The sequence below is a fragment of the Martes martes genome (genome assembly GCF_963455335.1).
Source record: "Martes martes genome assembly, chromosome: 5".
Taxonomy (NCBI): Eukaryota; Metazoa; Chordata; class Mammalia; order Carnivora; family Mustelidae; genus Martes; species Martes martes.
Window position 1 is genome coordinate 61,373,620 of NC_137892.1, and position 19,740 is coordinate 61,393,359.

The window sequence follows — 19,740 nt, forward strand, 5'->3', positions numbered from 1 at the left end:
AGTTGGTAGAGCATGTGACTCTTGGTTTCAGGGTCATGAATTCAAGTCCCACACTTGATGTAGGGCTCCCTAAAAACAAAAGAAAAGAAAAAAATCAACTAGAGTTAGCATATTGTTTACTCATACTCACCATTGCAGAGATCAATCATGTTTCTCAAAGCTTTGAGAGTTTTTAAGCTGCTTTGAGGCCTGGGAAGGCAACTGGAAACTACAGAGACCATCTGGTAGCAGAGAACCAGAGAACATGGGCATGATCTGAAGTCAGTAGGGGGAGAATCAGCCAAAACCCATGCATGAAGATGCCTTGTTACCTCAGAGCCCAAAAGACAGTAGCTGGGACCAGGCTGTGAAGTCTTCAAAGCAATAGCAAAAACGCAACTGCCGAAGGCAAAGTACCAGCCCTAACCCTGCTTTCTGAGACATAGGAAACCAGAATTCTTGTGAAATCCCACGGAGGGGAAGAAGGAGCCCTCAAATTACTGAGGTTGACTACCACCCCCCGCCCCCACACAACGATGCAAAGCAGATTAAATGTGATCTAGGGAAAGAAGGGTCTGTGACTTTTTGTATCTGACTGTTTAGTACACATTAAGTATGATTTTTAATCTCCCAGTAAAGAAGATTGGAATCGAGTAGGAATCCTAACCTCTCTAAGAGCATTTCCAACAAACTTTAGTAATATTTTCCATTCCTGGGGTGGAGTAGTCAGTAAATCTTTGATTTATTCTTTTGGGTCAAGAATGGATTCTAAAGGATACAAGATGTATTTTTTCCCTCCATTTTGTATCATTTAACTTAATATTGATTTTACCATACCTTCATTGAATGAATAAATATGAATAGAAACACCTGGCTTTTCAGGCCCTAATTATATAAATTAAACAAATTTACATAAATTTATATAAATATAAAACAAATTTATATAAATTAAATAAATTTACAACAGACAGGTTAAAGAAAATTAGGCATTAAATGGAAAAAAAGAAACTTTGTGTCCAGACTTCTCCTTAGATAAAGCTCCTTACAGGGTGATTGCAATGGGTGCTCAGTTTACAGAGGGATTTGGCTCGTTTGGGACTTCATTCCCTCCACAGCATTTTCTCTTTATTTCTGAGCATCTCTTTATAGGTGTCCTACTAAGGTTAAGAGCTCCAAAGCAGGCCCTCTGGGCTTCAGTTATCTTGATAACAATAATTTTTCTCATCCAATTTTTCGCAAATGGGACTTTCATTCTTAGGTTTTTATCTGTTTTGTTGATGGCCTATATCTCCATTAAGCCTATTTCTGAGTTTTTCTTATTGTTTCTAACTTGACACTAAAGGCATCAGTAGATCTCATGGAATAAGAATTACTCTTTTGATTTGGAACACACAAGCCGAGCAGACTCTATAGCTATTTATCCCCAAACCAAAGGGCTTTCTTTAAATCAGCACGTTTTTGAAAGCAGAGAAAAAATTTTCAGTCACCCATGAAGAGCTTTGATAATGTTATTTGCATAGTCTTTGTTGATAAAACTGAAAGCCGAAGCTCTTCCTTGACCCTCTTTCTTTCTCTTCCTCTTCTGCAGGAGGGCCCTCCCTCACTGCCTCCATTTCCTCACTTCAACCACCTCCAATAGACACTACCCAATTAGTCCACTAAAGTTTCCTTACTGTTCTTGCCAAGTCACAGTGACTTCCAAATTGCTAAGTTCAATAGACATTTCCAGTTCTTATATGGTCTCAGCATTGACCTGCTTATCCATTCCCTTTTCCTTCAAGCCCTCTTCCCCTTTGGCTCTGTGGTACCACACTGACCTGAAGTCTTCTTCAAGTGCCCTTTGAACTTCCCCTCTTTTAGGAGATTATTAAATACTGGAGTTTCTCAAAGCTCTGAAAGAAGTCCTCTTTCCAGATAACACAAGCTTAGATGGTCGTATCTACTACCATGGTTTAATTACCACTTATGTGTTGATGACACCCAAAGCCATCTTTAGCCCAGATTTTTCTTCTAAACACAGGATCATGTATCCAACTATCTGCTGGCCATTGTCAAGAACTATAAATGGTTTGAGATTTTGCCCTACTTCTAAGAAAACTAGTTAACCTGATAGTTTTAGAGGTGCTGACCAAAGACATGAAACTCCTAGGTCAGGAAACAACAAAAAAAAGGCCTTAATATTCATAGCAGAGGCAGCATGAGCTTCAGGCTTGCATCTGTTTCCTTGCCCTTCAAGATCCCATGGGAGTGACAGAATGAAGAGCCCTGAAGGATGCTGTGCATGTAATTCCTTTGTATCCCTACTGAGGAGCTCTGAATTTAGGAAATTCCAAACTTTTTTTTTTTTTTTAAGATTTAATTTATTTAGTTGAGAGAGAGTTTAAGCATGAGCAGAGGGAGGGGCAAAGGGAGAGGGAGTGAGAGGATTTCAAACAGACTCCCTGCTGAGCACAGAGCTCAATGCAGGACTCAGTCTCATGACCCTGAGATCATGACCTGAGCCAAAAGTAAGAGTCAGAAGTTTAACCGACTGAGCCACCCAGGAGTCCCCGGGAAATCCCAACATTTAAAAAACCTACCCAACCTTTCCCACAGAGGGAAACATTATCTTTATTACCCTAGACAGCAAATACACTGCTCTCTGACCTTGAGGAAGACACTATCTTAGTCTTCTAAGGCTGTTTGTTACACAAATATCCTTGAAAAGACAAGTCAGTAAAAGTTGCCATAAGTCTTCAAAACTCCGTAAAGAACTGTCTCCCAAATGGTATGTTTCTATGTTTCTTTAATATCTATCCTGCCCAAGGCCTGGTATAAAATAGGTGCTTAATAAAAATTTGTTGACTATACGACTACATATTTTTGTTAAAAGGGTGGACATGTTGCACCAATAGATTTCCTTTCATTTAGGGAATTATTATTTTTTTGAAATAAGCTCCATGCCCAACAGAGTTTGACCTCACAATTCTGAGATCAAGAGCCACATGATCTCCCAACCGAGTCAACCAGGCACCCCACATTTATGGAACTATTTTGTTTTCAAATACATGCTCTCAGTAGTTTGTACATTGTGGAAAACAATAAAGACATAGAAATTCCATACCCCAAAACTGATTTTATTAAAGTTCCTTCCAAACCACATCACCTGTTTCACCTCCTATTGTGGTGAATGGAACACAGTGCTGAAGTTGAAGACTTAGATCTTATTTTCAACTCCTTTTTTCTTCGACTCACTTTTCCAGAGGTACACATTTGCTCCCTCACCAAGTCACACAGAATAGATAGCCTGTGAGATATGGGATTCATATCCAACCCTATTTTTCAGTCCCAGTCTGTCTATTCTTCTTCTCTTTTTTTTTTAGGATTTTATTTATTTGACAGAAACAGATCACAAGTAGGCAGAGAGGCAGACAGAGAGAGAGGGGGAAGCAGACTCCATGCTGAGCAGAGAACCCAATGCAGGGCTCGATCCCAAGACCCCGAGATCATGACCTGAGCCGAAGGCAGTGGCTTAATCCACTGAACCGCCCAGGCACCCCCCAATCTGTCTATTCTTTAGGCAGTTTTGGGGAGCAAAGTATGGTGGGGTGTCTGGATTATGTACTAATGAGATCATCTAAGAAGAGATGAGAACTAAGAACAAAATGCTATGGAAAAAGTATGCTGAGTGAATAGGTGTCAAACACCACAGAGAGATCAAATGAGAAAATGATTGCAAAATGCCAATGGATTCAAGAATAGGAAAGTCACACCAGCAAGAATTCCAGTGCAAGGAAGAGAGATGACACTGTGTAGTAGTAGATGAGGAGTCTGTGTAAGGTGGGGTGAACTGATGTTTTCATCTAACAAAGTCAAGAACTGTTGTTTATAACTAACAGAACAAAAGAGAGTTAAGTGTGATGCTTAGAGATCTAGTGGTTGATCAGAGAAGGAACTGAGAAGAGCGATGTAAATCTCTTCAAGGGGAGTATACATAATGGAGTTAAATCTTCATCTTTTACATTGGGAAGTCAAAGGAAAATATCTAAATTTGTTCACTCAATAAATAGCAATGTAAACATATTTACAAAAATGGAGGCAACCAAAAGAAGAACAAATCACAAAAACAGTTTTAACTAGGGGCCTGCGGACTGCAGAACTGATGAGAAAAAAAATGAGGTGTGAGGAAAACTAGTGCTTTTCTTCATAAACTCATTTGTACATTGGTTTCTTTATCTCTAAAATGGAGATAAACTTATCTGTCTTACAGACTGGTGTCAGGATTAACTAGGATAATACATGGGAAGGGCTAAAAATAGCACTAGGCACATAGTAAGCATTCAATTGATGCAATAATTTTTAAGCCTTTGTGTATATTAGTTTGATAAAAAAAATTTTTAAAGCTGAGGAATTAGAGATGCTGAATGTAAATTGCTTTCTCTAGACTCAAGCTGAAGTGGGAGATGGGATAAAAGAGCTACAGTTCGTTTTGTTTTAAGATTAGAGGCTATTGTATTTGCTTATAGATGGAAGGCTAGGCGGGTGCATGGGTGGCTCCATTGGTAGAGCATCCAAATCTTGATCTCCAGGTCATGAGTTTAAACCTCACATTGGGTGTGGAGCCTACTTTAAATAGATAGATAGAGGGGCACCTGGGTGGTTCAGTGGGTTGAGCCTCTGCCTTTAGCTCAGGTCATGGTCTCAGGGTCCTGGGATGGAGTCCTGCATCTGGCTCCCTGCTCAGCGGGGAGCCTGCTTCTCCCTCTCCTCCCCACTCTTGTGCTCTCTGTCTCTCTCAAATAAATAAAATTCTTTTTTAAAAAAAGTATATAATTAAGGAAATACAAATTAAAGCTACCATGAGATATTATTACACAATTACCAAATTAAACAGTCTGACCACCCCCCAAGAATGTGTCCCCCAAAATAATAAAAAACTTAAAAATATATTTTTAAAGTAGGCTCTATACCCAGCGTGGGGCTTGAACTCATGACCCTGAGAGCAAGAGTTGCATGCTGTATGGACTGAACCAGACAGGCACAATAAAAGAAACACACACACACACACACACACACACACACACACAAAATCTGACAGTACTAAATTTTAGTGAGAATGCAGGGCAATAGAAACACTCTTACAGTGATGGGTGGCTGTAAATTGGTTTGACATGACCCAAGTGGTGGTTAAATGGGTTTTTAATTATTTGTTAAATTGTACATATAAGTTTTATGTATTTTACTGTATACTTGTCATCTTTCATAAATTTTTAAAAGATTTATTTATTTTAGAGAGAGAGATAGGACACAAGAGAGAACAAGAGCAGGAAGTGGCAGAGGGGCAGTGAGAACACTGAGCCTGGAGTCCAAGGTGGGACTTGATCTCATGATTTCATGATTCCAAGATTACAATCTGAGCTGAAACCACAAGTCAGAGGCTTAACTGACTGCACCACCCAGGGGACCCTCATAATTTTTGTTTAATTAAAAAGGTACTAAATAAACCTTTACTTTGACCTAAATGGAAACCCTTACTTTGACCTAAATTTCTTTTTTAAGATTTATTTATTTGAGAGAGAGAGAGAGAGCGAGCAGGTAGGGGTGAGGGGCAGAGGGAGAGGGAGAAGGAATATCTCAAGCAGACTCTGCACTGAGTGGGGAGCCTGATTCAGGACTCGATCCCATGATCCTGGGATCATAACCTGAGCTGAAATCAAGAGGGGGACATTTAATCAACTGAGCCACCCACACGCCCCTGACCTAAAATTAAAAAAATATTTTATTCATGAAATCTATTTTTTAAAAATTTTATTTATTTATTTATTCGACAGAGATCACAAGTACTCAGAGAGGCAGGCTGAGACGGAGAGGGGAAGCAGGCTCCCCGCTGAGCAGAGAGCCTGATGTGGGACTTGATATCAGGACCCCAAGATCATGACCTGAGCTGAAGGCAGAGGCTTTAATCCACTGAGCCACGCAGGCGCCCTTCATGAAATCTATTTTAAAGAGCAAACAAGATGCTTATTACTGCTAAAATATTAATAGTATCAAGAACAGTTGTGTTTTTTTTTAAGTCTATGGAACTCCTATGGCTTGATGGGAAAAACTTTATAGAGATCCAAATAATTTAAAATCAAGAATCTCTAAGCTCATTAAACTATTGGAAAAAATTTATTTGACAAAGGATTTTCCCTTTTTCCTAAGAAAGATTATCCAAAAATGTATCAAAAATTATATAAAATTATAAGATACATAAAATATGTTATATAGAATTATATATAAGATATATAAAATATATCTTTAAAGTTGTTGAATATAAGTATACTGATGATAGGAGTAGACATCTGAAAGTTCTGAAAATGTAGTTTGATGTTCATTGGAATTTGAATCTCAGGCATGAGAGAATATAGTGTTAAATAAACCTGGACTAGATCAGTACTGATTCATGTTCCAGATTTTCAATGATGTCACACCTTGGCTTTTCACTGCCAATAAGGGATGCCTTAAAGTTCTTTCCACACATGAAATGCCATGATATGTCTCCAAATACATTTAACAGTGACTGAAGGAATATAATAGGTAATTACCCACAGCAACCCACATGAAACACCTTTAATAATGCCTTGCTTTTAGAAATTCTCACTTGCATGTTGTGAAATTATATGTGCGTGTATGTGTGTGTGTGTATGTGTGTGTATGTGTGTGTGTGTATGTGTGTGTGTATATCCTCATGGTAGGGAAACAATTGTATTTACACATACAAAATGTTAAAGGTAATGCCAAATCTAGATGGTCTGGGATAACAGAGATTACTTGCTATATTTGAAGCTTAATTAAAAAGCTGTAATTTATTTCAGCAATAATTTCTATCTTGGATGTATGAACCATATATCTGGTAAAGTATAAAAAGGAACTGCATGTTTTATTAATCAAGATGGCTGGAAAACAGAATAGTGTACATGGTAGTTTCCATTTGAAGGAAAGTCAAATGGAAAGAAATATGATTCTTTTAGTATCTAAAACCATAAATTTTTTAGTAGGAAGCAATATTTCAGATTGTATATTCAGTATTTCCAACATATGAAAAATTCTTATGCCTTATGCTTTATTCATAATAGAATATGTGGTGGAGATTGTGATTGTCTTTGTGGGTTTTTCATATTCATCTTTATTTTATCCTGAACACACACATGAGATTTTTGGATCAGAGACAGATTATTATTACTTACATAATAATAATTGTGCTGGTTCCTCTTGCTTCAGTTCCTATCTCTGGAGAGATGCGATGAGAACCCTACATACAACAGGGTCTGTACTGTAAGTGAGAAAATGAGTCTAGGCATTTTTGTAGAAAATAAAGCTGTCCTCCCCTTCTAAAAGTAGGGAGAAAAAAATACTTTGCTCCTTGAAGACAAGATGTAGAGAATCCTTGTTCTCTCTCTAACTCTTTAATAATGTAAATAAATCTCTCCAGAGCCAGAGAAGCCCATATTTCCAGCTTTATAACTTAGAGATATCTCCAGAGTCCCAGGCCTCACACCAAATTGAAACGAAAACACACATCTCCGAAGTTAGGTTTATCTTTTGAGCTCTAATTATTTATGCAATTCTAAATTATCTCTGTAGCTTGCTTTTAGTCCAAGATCTCAAGGTTCCATGGAACATGCTGAGGAAGCCCTAACTGTGCAGAAACACAAAAATATTTTCTCAACACCTCACAGTGTTCCAAAACTAGTTCTTCCTTCTGCCTGGGCAACACAGCTGCCCAGCTAAAAATCACATTTCCACAATTGCTTTCAGATAGATGTGGCCTTGGGGTAAATTTTTTCAGTTATTCTCTAGCTGCGAATGTATTGATTTCACCTTTATTCCTAAAGGATATTTTCACCCGGTAAATAATTCTAGGTTCACATTTCTTTCAGTTCTTGACAAATAGTTATTTCCTTCTGGCCTCCACGGTTTCTTTTTTTCCTTTTCCTTTTCCCTTTCCTTTTTTTTTTTTAAGATTAAAAAAAAAATTTATCCCAGCGTCCTGGGATCGAGTCCCACATAGGGCTCCTTGCTCGCGGGGAGCCTGCTTCTCCGTCTGCCTCTGCCTACCACTCTCTGCCTGTGCTCGCTCGCTCTCTCTCTCTAACAAATAAATAAATAAATAAAAATTATGTATTTGAGAGAGAGTGCATGAGCAGGGTGAGGGGCTGAGTGAGGAGCAGACTGCCTGCTGAGCAGGGAGCCCAGTGTGGGGCTCAATCCCTCGACTCCAGGATCTGGAACAGAGCTGAAGACAGATGATTAACTGACTAATCAACTGAGCCCCCCAGGTGCCCCTGTCCTCCGTGGTTTCTGATGAGAAATTCGCTGCCGTTTGGATAATTGTTCCCCTATGTCTAAAGAGTTTTTTCTACTTTCAAGACTTTTACTTTATCTTTAGGCTTCAGAAAAAAATTTTTTTAAGATTTTATTTATTTGACAGAGAGAGAAAGTACAACCAGGGGGAGTGGAAGGCAGAGGGAGAGGCAGAAGCAGGCTGGCTCCCCACTGAGCAGGGAGCCCAATGTAGGGCTCAGTCTTAGGCCCCTGAGATCATGATCTGAGCCAAAGGCAGCCACTCAACCAACTGAGCCACCCAGGTGCCCCAGGTTTCAGAAATTTCATTTGAGTGTCTCAAACTTATTTGAGTTTATATATCTGGAGTTCACTCAATTTCTTGAATCTGTATCTTTATGCCTTTCACTAAATTTAGAGAATTTTCAGTCTTATATTCATTGATTACTTTTTTAGGCTACATTCAACTCCTTTTGGGGGATATCTCCAATGACACCAATGTTAGATCTTCTGTTACTGTTCTACAGGTTCTTGAGTATCTTTTTTCCCCAGCCTGTTTTCTCTATTGTTCAGAGTGGGTAATATCTATTGTTTTATCCTCAATTTCATGGCATTTTTCCTCTGACATCAACATTCTACTTTTGAGCACACCGAGTGGATTTATTTTACAACAATTTCTATTTGTTTCTTCTTTATATTTTCTATTTATTTGCTGAGACTATTTTTTCATTTGTTTCAAATATGTTTGTAATTGCTCAGTGACATATTTTTATAACAACAGCTTTAAAATCCTTATCTGACAATTCTAACATCTATTTCATCCCATTGTTGACATCTGTTGTCTTTTCTCATTCATGAGAAAAGTTCTTGGTATGATATATGATTTTTCTATGTATCCCGGATATTTTAGCATTATGTTATGAGACCCTGGAGCTTATTAACTCTTTTATTTTTGCAGGCCTCCTCTGATGCTGTGCCAGTAGGAGAAGGGTATAAAAATCTAGGTGACTTGTAAGTCTTACAAGTCATTACAATCCACCGGAGAAGGGGGTCAGGGAGGATCACCTTGTTACCATCAGGTGGGAGTGGAACTTCAGAGTCCCACTCTGCTTCTTCTGTACCATTCCAAAAGACAGGGGGAGGAATGCCCTGTTACCACCAGGCAAAGGCAAAAATCTAAGCTTGGCACTCAGTGTTTGCTAGTGGGGGTGAGGGTGGAGGCATGGCATTTCCCATGCAGTTTGGCTAGAGTTGTCCTCTTCCTGTCCATCTCCTTCCTCACTGGTTGCCAAAGGAGAGCAAGGGAGGGGAACAATTTTTTTTTTTTTTTTGTCTAAGTGCATTGGCATTTCTGGGTTGTGGGCTCCTCCAACAATCCATCCAGGATACATGAGACAAAAAGAAAACCCAGGGAGGGGTACCTGGATGGCTCAGTCATTGGTTGTCTGCCTTTGGCTTGGGTTGTGATCTCAGGGTCCTGGGATAGAGCCCGGCATCTAACTCCCTGCTCAGCAGGATACCTGCTTCTCCCTCTCCTCCTTCCCCTGCTTGTATTCCATTCTTTGCTGTCTCTCTGTCAAATAAATAAAATATTTTTTAAAAGGGGGGAGGGAAGAAAACCCAAGGAATTCAACACCGTGCTCTTCCTTAAGTCTCAGGCTCTCTGGTTAATCTATCTCATTCTCTCTGTCTTTCAGGGTCTTTGTATACTCATTTTATACATAAGGTCCGGGGGCTTGAGCATACCTAATGGGAGGAATAAGAAGAAATGCATCTGCCGTATTTTTTCTGGAATCAGTAGTCCAGTTCTTAACGGAAGATACACTGCTCTTTCCCGTGGGTAACTCTACTGCCCCCACCTGGAGGAAAGGGAGGAATTTTGCCAACACAGAACAAAATCTATTTACATCTATTCTTCTAAACCCACAGAAGGATCCTTCCCCAAGGGCCTCTGCTGCTTGATATGCCCACTGTTCACTAGAGGAGCAAGGGAGGAGTATTATGAAAAGTAGTGCTAAGGGATGGGGAAGAGAAAAACTGTTCTGCAGTCGTTTATCAGCATTTTCTTTCTTTCCTTCTTTTTTTACTTCTTTACATCACTACTTCCCACACTTCAGTAGATAATGGGAAAAGGAAGGGCATCTGGGTGGCTCAGTCATCAAGCGTCTGGCTTCAACTTAGGTCATGATCCCTGACCCTCCTGAATGAGAAGCCGCTTCTCCCTCTCCCTCTGCCTCTGCCTCTGCCTCCGCTGGTGCTCTCTCTCCCAAATAAATATATAAAATCTTACCAAAAAAAAAGGGGGGGGGGAAGAAACATGCGTTTAAAACATGAACTTTAAAGGTTCACAATTAATGTGTTATATACTTTTTCCTCCCAGAATTCCCCTTATGCAGTAAATGATTGAAGGAAAAAAAAACTTTTCATTGTTCATTCTAGTTTTTACTTAGATCTTTATTAATTGGACCTGTAACTTCTCCCTCTTGGTTACAGTGTCATAGGATCTCTAATAACTACAAAAAGAAGGAAATTGTATGACAGGTTCTGAAGTGGATATTGACACTAATGGTCATGAAACACCAAACTTACATAACTACTGACGTAATGAATAATGTTAAGCGTTAATCTTCTTGCTCTGTAGCTCCCTCTTGGTTGAACCAATAGCTCTGTCATAGGTTTCATGATTGAGTATGCCTGGAGTTGAGGTATTAAGTTTTTGAAGACTTCCCTTTTCTTCTACCTTTCGTATTTTCTAAGATAGGCTGCTGGTTGGTCTCTTTTTTTCCACAAGAGCTCCTCTTGCAATATGAGTATTGAGGTGGTTGTTAAGTGCTTTCTTACTAGAAGCATCCAGGCCTCTGTAGAATTTATCTGTTTCTTGCATTTTTGGCTTATGCTCTTCTTCTGATAGCGTCTGGTTTTTCTTGTCCTGTTCAGAGTTTATCTGAATTGGTTTCTCTTGCAGAGTTCCCTCTTGCTGATCATGGAGTTCCTTGAGAAGCTCTATTCTCTGCTGCAAGATCTGACATTCATTTTCCAGCAAAGCTGCAATCAAATGCAATGAATACGTGTCATGTTCCAGTTTCTTCACTTGTTCCTCCAGGTCATGCTTCGCTGACATGTCGTGATTTGGTTGAGTTTGGAAATGCAATCCATTATCTGTAAGAGTTTCTTGTATATCTTTCTGAGATTTCTGATAGGATCTTATCAGTTCACTGAGCTCAGTGTGTTGCATATTCCAGTGTTCTGCTTCCTGCAGTAACTGCTCCATGTTGTTCCTAAGTTTGATGTTTTCTTCTTGAACAGGAGGGAATCTGTATGTTGCTTTTTCCTCACTTAGTTGAGTTTCCTTAAGGGCTCTATTTTCTTCTGGACAATTTACCAAATCCCTTCTAAAAACTGGTACCGTGTCCCTGCAGTTCTGATGTCCCAGGGTCATCTCCTCATTTTTTGTGTTCTGTTCTTTCTCTAGGTCTGAACTACCAAGCAGGTTGTTCAATAATACTTTGTTTACCTTCTCAAGTTCTCTGATTTGTTCTTTCAGTTCTGATACATTCTCAGAAATACTGGTTTCCTCAGATGAATCTTTTGCTTCTGTGATCTCTTCACAACTTGTCACATTTTTAATTAGCTCTTTAATTTCTTTTAAGAGATTTTCAAATTTCTGTGTAGTCTGTTGTTGAGCTGCTTGATGGCCACTATTGTTTAGGGAAGGGAAAGAACGCCAGGAGACAAAGGAAGGTGATTCAATCTCAAATAAGGCAAAGATAATCCTAGAGTTTGAAGATGCTTGATTGAGATCAGGAGTAGGCTCAAAAGTTTTGGAGAGGGTGGATGCTTCCATCTCAGCTGAGTTAGCAGGACTGGTGATTAAAGCATGTGGCAAGGAGAAACACCTCAGAGATTCCAGGAAGAGAAGGTGGTGGTCCTCCGTGCAAATGGGTAGAGAATGCGGAACTAAGCAGAAGTCAGAGACCACAGTTAAGGTCTGAAACCAAGGAGATGATGTTTAGGTAGAAGGTGACATCTCAGATGACCTAGAGGATTGGGGGTGGTGAGAAAGGGGACCAGGAGCTAGGACTCCATCTCTCCTTCTCCAAGCTTCTGGTGTTTATTCCTGACCCTAGCAACCAGGTCTTTATTCTGTCACTGAACTCTTGTAGCCTATCTCCAAGCTTCTGTTTCTTTTTGTCACAATGGAAGCCTCTTAAGCCCCTGCCCAGTGACCCATGAATCAAAACCAACATTGACCGACTTCTACTCTTCACCCCAGAAAGATCTTTATGCCAGTCCTTTCCCTCCCTACTTTTCTAGGTTTTTATTCAACTCATTTTAACTGTATTTGATGACTTCCCTACATTTCCACTACTTACAACCCCAAACTTAACGGCAGTATGTTCTTTCTACCACCAAAGTGCACGGTGTAAGAAATCCTCCCTGAACTTTCCATAGCAGCTGAAACCTTATTGCTCCCATTCTAGAAGACATGTTGCCATAAAGAAAGTTGTCCTTACAAAATAGAACCCAAAAAGAGCTTCACGTTTTTGTGAGTTTAGAGACATAATGTCAAATCACTCCATTCGAAAATATCTCAGTGCAGTAAAAAGAGAATATCTGAATGCTTAACACAATTACAAAGCGGGACTTTTCTTGGCTTCAGATAGAGGCATCCTTGAAGACAGGCTTATAATCTTGCTCCTGACTCATTTACAGGTGTATAAAATTTTAATCATTATTTTTCACAAGAATTTGCCAAAGGTAGCATCATTTATCTAAAGCATCTGAAACAACTAAATCTATAGTGGGCTATGTCTTTTTTGCTTTAGGAGTCAGGACCTTGAGAATATTAAATTCAAAGAAAACATTCCTTAAGTGAGACTTTTTCTTGGCCTTCAAAATCTTGCTAGCAAGCACTTCACTAACTACAAGCTTGCTTCCAATCTTAAGGGAAAACTCATAGTCTAGTGGGTTTTGGGGAGGGAGGGATGTTGCCTTAAAGAAAAGAAATGTATGCTTCTTTCCTTTCATTGCTACCGACTCACTCTGCCTTAAATTTCTCTGAGCTTCATGCTTCCAGCCAGCTGGGCTCAGAGCCATGGAGAGAGTCGTGCTGGTCTTTCTCTTCTACTTGAACTAGGAGCACATTTCCTAATTCATGCGTTGATTCCATAGAGACTGGCAATTGCCCTTATGCTTTCATTCTATGTCTTAAGTTCCAACTTTTGTTGCTATTTCCCCTTTGATACAAACCATCCTTTAAGATAATGTTTTAACCTTCAAAACAAGGGAAGGGGGACACCTGGGTGGCTCAGCAGGTAAAAGCCTCTGCCTTTGGCTCAGGTCATGATCCCAGGGATCCCAGGGCCCTGGAATCACGCCCAGCATCAGACTCTGCTCAGCAGGGAGCCTGCTTCCTCCTCTCTCTCTCCCTTCCTCTCTGCCTACTTGTGATCTCTGTCAAATAAATAAATAAAATCTTAAAAAAAAAAAAACAAGGGAGGGGCTATTTTTTTTTCTGATTTGGTAATTAATTTCCAGCTTTATTGCATTGTAATCAGAAAATAAAGTATTTCTACCTTTTGAAATTGATCTTTTCTCTTTAGCTTAATTATCAGTGTTCATTTGTGTTTCATGGCTACTTGAAAATTAATGTATTTTTTATTATTGTGCTTGTGGCTTTTGATGCTTTTGGACATAAATCTGATACTACCTTAGCTTTTAATTTTTATGGAAACTGGTTTAAAGATGGCTTGCTCAAGAGACCGACATAATTTTTTTCCCTCAAAAGAGGATTTAAATATTTCCTTCCTCCTTACAAGTTAAATGAATTTCAAATAATGTTTCTGTTAATTTTATTGAAATTCGAGTTTACTATAGATGCTGAGAGATATCTGGAGTGGGATGCCTGGGTGGTTCAGTCAGTTAAGTGTCTGCCTTTGGCTCAGGTCATGATCCCACGGTCCAGGGATTAAGCCCCCTCCTTTGGCTCCTTGCTCAGTAGGGAGACTTCTCCCTCTCCCTTTGTCTCCAGCTTGTGCTCCCTCTCATCCTTCCTGCCTCTCTGACAAATAAATAAATAAAACCTTGGAAAAAAAGATATCTGGAGTAGTTTCTTTTTTCTTTTTTTTTAATTGACCAATATTCTCAGTGGGTAACTATGAATATTAAACAGATTTAGATTGTCTTACAATTGTTGTCCACTAAGTTTCCAATACCTTAGTGACTTATAAAAAAGAAATGCTGCAATGAGTCAGTCAGAGAAAGACAAATACCATATGATTTCACTTATGTGTGGAATTTAAGAAACAAAACAAACGAGCAAGGGGAAAAAAAATAAGAGAGAGAGAGAGAAGCCAAGAAACAGACTCTTAACTACAAAGAACAAATTATTGCCAGAGGGGGAGGTGAGTGGGGGCATGGGTGAAACAGGTGATGGGGATTAGAGAGTACACTTGTGATGAGCACTGGGTGTTGTATGGAAGTATTGAATTATCATAACATACACCTGAAGCTAATATTACATGTATGTTAACTCTACTGGAATTAAAGTAAAACTTTTTATTTTATTTTTTTAAGATTTATTTATTTATTTATTTGACAGGCAGAGATCACAAGTAGACAGAGAGGCAGGCAGAGAGAGAGGAGGAAGCAGGCTCCCCTCTGAGCAGAGAGCCTGATGTGGGGCTCGATCCCAGGACCCTGAGATCATGACCTGAGCCGAAGGCAGAGGCTTAACCCACTGAGCCACCCAGGCGCCCCAAGTAAAACATTTTTTAAAATGCAAAAAGCTGTTCCTAAAATATTAGAAGAAAACTTGTATAGAATTTTCTCTCTCTTTAAAACCCAGTTTGCCTTAGGGCAGCTTGGTGGTTCAGTTGGTTAAGTGTCTGCCTTCAGCTCACGGGATCCTCGGACTGAGCTGTGTGGCTGGCTCCCTGCTCTGCTGGGAGACTGCTTCTCCCTCTACCTCTCTCTCTCTCATGAATAAATGAATAAAATCTTTAAAAAAAATGGTTACAATGATCAATAAAAAATAAAATCAAATCAGTTTGTCTTAACAAAAGCATAACTCATATCTCCGTATGCATGCTGTCAGTAGGTCTTACTCCTGGCAATGTTAACCTTGGTCACTTCATTAAGTGGTATCTGCAGGATTTATCCACCCTAAAGTTACTCTTTCCCTTTGTAATTAACAAATACCACAGAGAGATTTTTTGACACTATGAAAGTGTTCTGTTTCTTCTAAAACTTTTGCCTGTACAACATAATTTTAGTGTGCAGAGGTGGATTTTTTTCCTGCAACAATTATTACAGTGGTGATCTATTTAATGGTGATTTTCTATTTCTGTCATTCCTTTTATATGTGGTGATTGGAATTATTTTGTAAAGAAGAGCTGTCTCTTTTCCTGTATTTACTTATTCATTCATTCATTCAAATATGTATTTATATACATATGGACTCATAGATATTTATTTTATTTGGGGGCTTACAATTGAATACTATAATTTATTTTCTTGCTCAAATACATAAGAATAATTTTAATTTGATGAAAAATCTGTGGTATAATAAAATATATTTTTATTTTGCCTAATTGTTCTAGTTGTTCAGTAGTTGCCTTTTGTTTTGAACCCAAAGCAACAGCTGAATAATTTGGACTATTAAAGATCTTTATACTCACAGGGGAATCTAGGCAGGGTGTCATTTTAAACATAATGACTTGTATGATTGCTTTTATATGTAGTAGTGTACTTGCATCTAGTCAGTTAGAGGAAAAAATATCTGAAAGTGTGAAATTTTTATTCAAACAAGCTAAACACAGATATAACTGGATAGGTATAGTCGTGTTCTTCTGCACGGGCTCTTTTCTTGGACCACCAGGTGGTGCTGTTGGCTTTCAACATCACAGAAATCGTTTGTGGGGGCGGGTGTTGTTTGTTTTTTTAGTCTTTTCAATATCCAACTCAGAATTAATGATACTGCAGAAATAGTCTCATCCACAGTTTTCTTTTTTTTCTCCCAGAATTTGAGAGTGGTGATTCTAAGTGATTTGCCCCGAGTTACAGCTAGTTTTGATGAGACCTGGGATTGGAGTTAAAGCAGGTTCTGCAGATTAAAAGGCTGTGGAAGAATTTTTAAATATCTAAGTGTTACATGAGAAAGAGGTTATGTGGAAAAGCAAGTTTTCAAAGCTGATGAGACTGGCTTGTTTTACAAGATTTTGGCAAACAAACCTGTGTAACACGAATGACATTTCAGATGGGCAAAAATGTGACCAGAAACTCACAACAATCTAACCTTGTATTTCCCACAAAAGCAATAGTTTAGTATTTGCTAATTCAATGTTGGCAGTGACTTTATAGAACATTACTGCAAAGGATAAGATTTGGCTATATATAGCAATAACAACAAAAAAGTGAAAAACTTACATTCTGAAAACTACAAAGTATTGTTGAAAGAAGTTAAAGAAGATACAAATAGGGCACCTGGGTGGCTCAGTGGGTTAAGCGACTGCCTTTGGCTTAGGTCATGATCCTGAAGTCCCAGGATCGAGTCCTGAGTCCTGCATCAGGCTCCCTGCTAGGTAGGGAGTCTGCTTCTCCCTCCCTCTCCTCCTTCTCATGCTCTTTCTCTTTCTCATTCTTTCTCTCTCAAATAAATAAAATCTTAAAAAAAAGAAGATCCAAATAAATAGGAAAAAAATCTCATGTTCATGGATTTGAAGACTTGACATTATTCAGATAGCAGTACTTCCCAAATTGATCTACAAAGTCAGTACAATACTTTTCAAAACCCCAGGTCCCTGTTTGGCAGAGAATGACAAGCAGATCCTAAAATTCATACAGAAATTCAAGGGATCCAAAATAACCAAAACAATTATGAAAAAGAAAAACACAGTAGGAAGATTCACATGACCTGATTTTTTTTTAAAAGATTTTATTTATTTGAGAGAGAGAGAGAAAGAGCACAAGTGAGGGTGGAGCATGGGGTGAGGGCAGAGGAAGAAGCAAGCTCCCCGCTGAGCAGGGAGCTCCATGGCCGGCTCCATCCCAGGACTCCAAGAGCATGACCTGAGCCAAAGGCAGACGCTTAAGGAACAGAGCCACCCAAGTACCATCACATGACCTGATTTTAAGACTTACTCTACAGATACAGTAGTCAAGAGAGTGTGGTATTGGTGAAGGGATAGACACATAGATCAATAGAACACAACAGAGAACCCTGAAGTAGACCCACACAAATACAGCCAACTGATGGCTATCAAAAATACAAAGTCAACTGAACAAATAGTGCTGGACAGATTGGATATCCGTGTGCAAAAAACAATAAACTTTGACACATACCTGACATCTTGTAAAAAAAAAAAAAATGTAACTCTTTGGGGATTAAGGAATGCACTTGTGGTGATGAGCACTGGCTGTTGAATGGAAATGCCAAATCACTATGTTGCATACCTGAAGCAAGTATCACACTGTATGTTAGTTAACTGGAATTTAAATAAAAACTTATAAAATTTAATTCTAAATGGATCCCATACTTAAAAGTAAAAACTAAAATTTCTGGAGGAAAACAAAAAATCTGTGTACCCTGCATTTGGTGATGAATTTTTAGATACAATACCTAAGCATATGTGGAGGCCAAGAAAAACAAGGCTGTACCCACCTCGAGTCTAGCCCTGACATAAGTACAGCCATCTTGACAAAGCAAAAGCTGGCACCTTGCACCCCCTCTCCACCTGCTCCCCTTGGTAACATGTGTGGCATTCCTCAGGCACTCCTGGCTGCCCTAAAAGGAAAACAAATAGTTAACTTGCAGAAATCATAATCCTGCAAGACAGGAGTCTCGCTCGGTTTACAAATGTCCCAGTGCTAAATCTCACTAACAAGGACGCTTGATAGGAGGAAGGTGACATTCCACCAGGAAACTCCCAATTGTCTTCATGTTAGTGCCTCATTAGAGGGAAAAATGGCCTTGGCTTGATAATAACCAGGCCTTCAATATCCTGACAGTCTTCTTTACCCTGATAGCCCTTCTGAATATCCCCTTTGTCCTCACCCACCGCCAAGTCCACCCCTACTCTGCCTTTAAAAACTCTGACTGTAGTCTGGTTGGGGGTCCAAGTCCCTACTCCTCTGTGTTGGGTATACTTGGGCCCAAGCTTAAGCTTGTCAAATAAACCCTCATGTGATTGCATCGGTGTTGGCTCCTTGATGGTCTCTCGGATGCGAAAACTTGAGCGTAATACATAATGCATGAAATTAAAGTTTGATGAATTGGAATTTCAGAAATTTAAACTTTTCATTCAGTGAAAGACACTGTGAAGTGAATGAAATGACAAGCCACAGACTGGGAGAAAGTATTTGTAAATCATTTACGCAATGAAAGACCTATATCCACTATATATATTTAAAAGCTCAGCAATAAGAAAACAAACAACCCAATGTAAAAACTGCACAAAATATCTGAACAAAGCACTTTAGCAAAGAAGAGAATAAGGATGGCAAATAAGACATGGATATAAAAAGATGTTGAACATCATTTGTCATTAGGGAAGACAAACTGCAAAACAATGAGATGCCATGACATAACATTAGAATATTAAAACACCACACACACACACACACACACACACACACACACACAACCTGACAATACCAAATGCTGTCAAGAATTTGCAACAAGGGTACTGTCTCACCATTGCTGGTGAGAATGCAAAAATGATACAGACACTTTGGAAGACAATTCCCCAGTTTCTTACAGTGTTAGCATAGACTTATCAAAATGACATAGCAGTCAAGCTCTTAGGTGTTTACCCAACTGATTTGAAAATTTATATCTACACAAAAACCTGCATATGAATGTTTATAGCATCTTTATTCATAATCACCCCAAATTGGAAGCAACCAAAATGTCCTTGAATAAATGAATGGATAAACTCTGGTATACATGATGGGAAATTATTCAGTAAGAGGAGAAGGAGCACACTACTCATTCACACAATAACATAGATGAATCTTAAATGTATTTTGTTAATTGAGAAAAGGAAAAAAAACAGTCTGGAAAGATTATATATTGACTCATTCTGCTCATAAGATATTATAGAAAAGGCAAAACTGTAGGGTGGAAAACAGATCAGTGGATTCCAGGGATTAGAAGAATGGGTTAACTAGGGAAAGCACAGGGTATTCTTTAGGTAATAGGATTAAACTGTATGGGAGTAGATACATGACTCTATGGATTTGTCATAACCCATAGAACCTATAGCAGAAAATGCAAACTATAATGTATGAAAAAGTTTTAAAAATCAATCAGGAGGTCAAAGAAACACAGGGATGAAATTCAGATTGTGACAAAGCTTAGTGACTTGCCCCCAAAAAGTAAAGTATGGGCAGCGGGAATGAAAGTAACTTTACAGGGTGCCTGGGTGGCTCAGTGGGTTAAGGCCTCTGCCTTTGGCT

The 19,740-nt window shown here is 39.0% G+C and overlaps 1 protein-coding gene across 1 annotated transcript; it reads right to left on the bottom strand.

The window, feature by feature from the left end:
- Nucleotides 1-11,035: 11,035 nt before the first annotated feature.
- Nucleotides 11,036-12,127, bottom strand: SPZ1 (spermatogenic leucine zipper 1; the record flags this gene model as incomplete). Its single annotated transcript, XM_080804493.1, has 1 exon — nt 11,036-12,127. The coding sequence occupies one exon, from the start codon at nt 12,125-12,127 to the stop codon at nt 11,036-11,038; it is 1,092 nt and encodes a 363-aa protein (XP_080660619.1).
- Between the last annotated feature and the right edge of the window lie 7,613 nt (nt 12,128-19,740).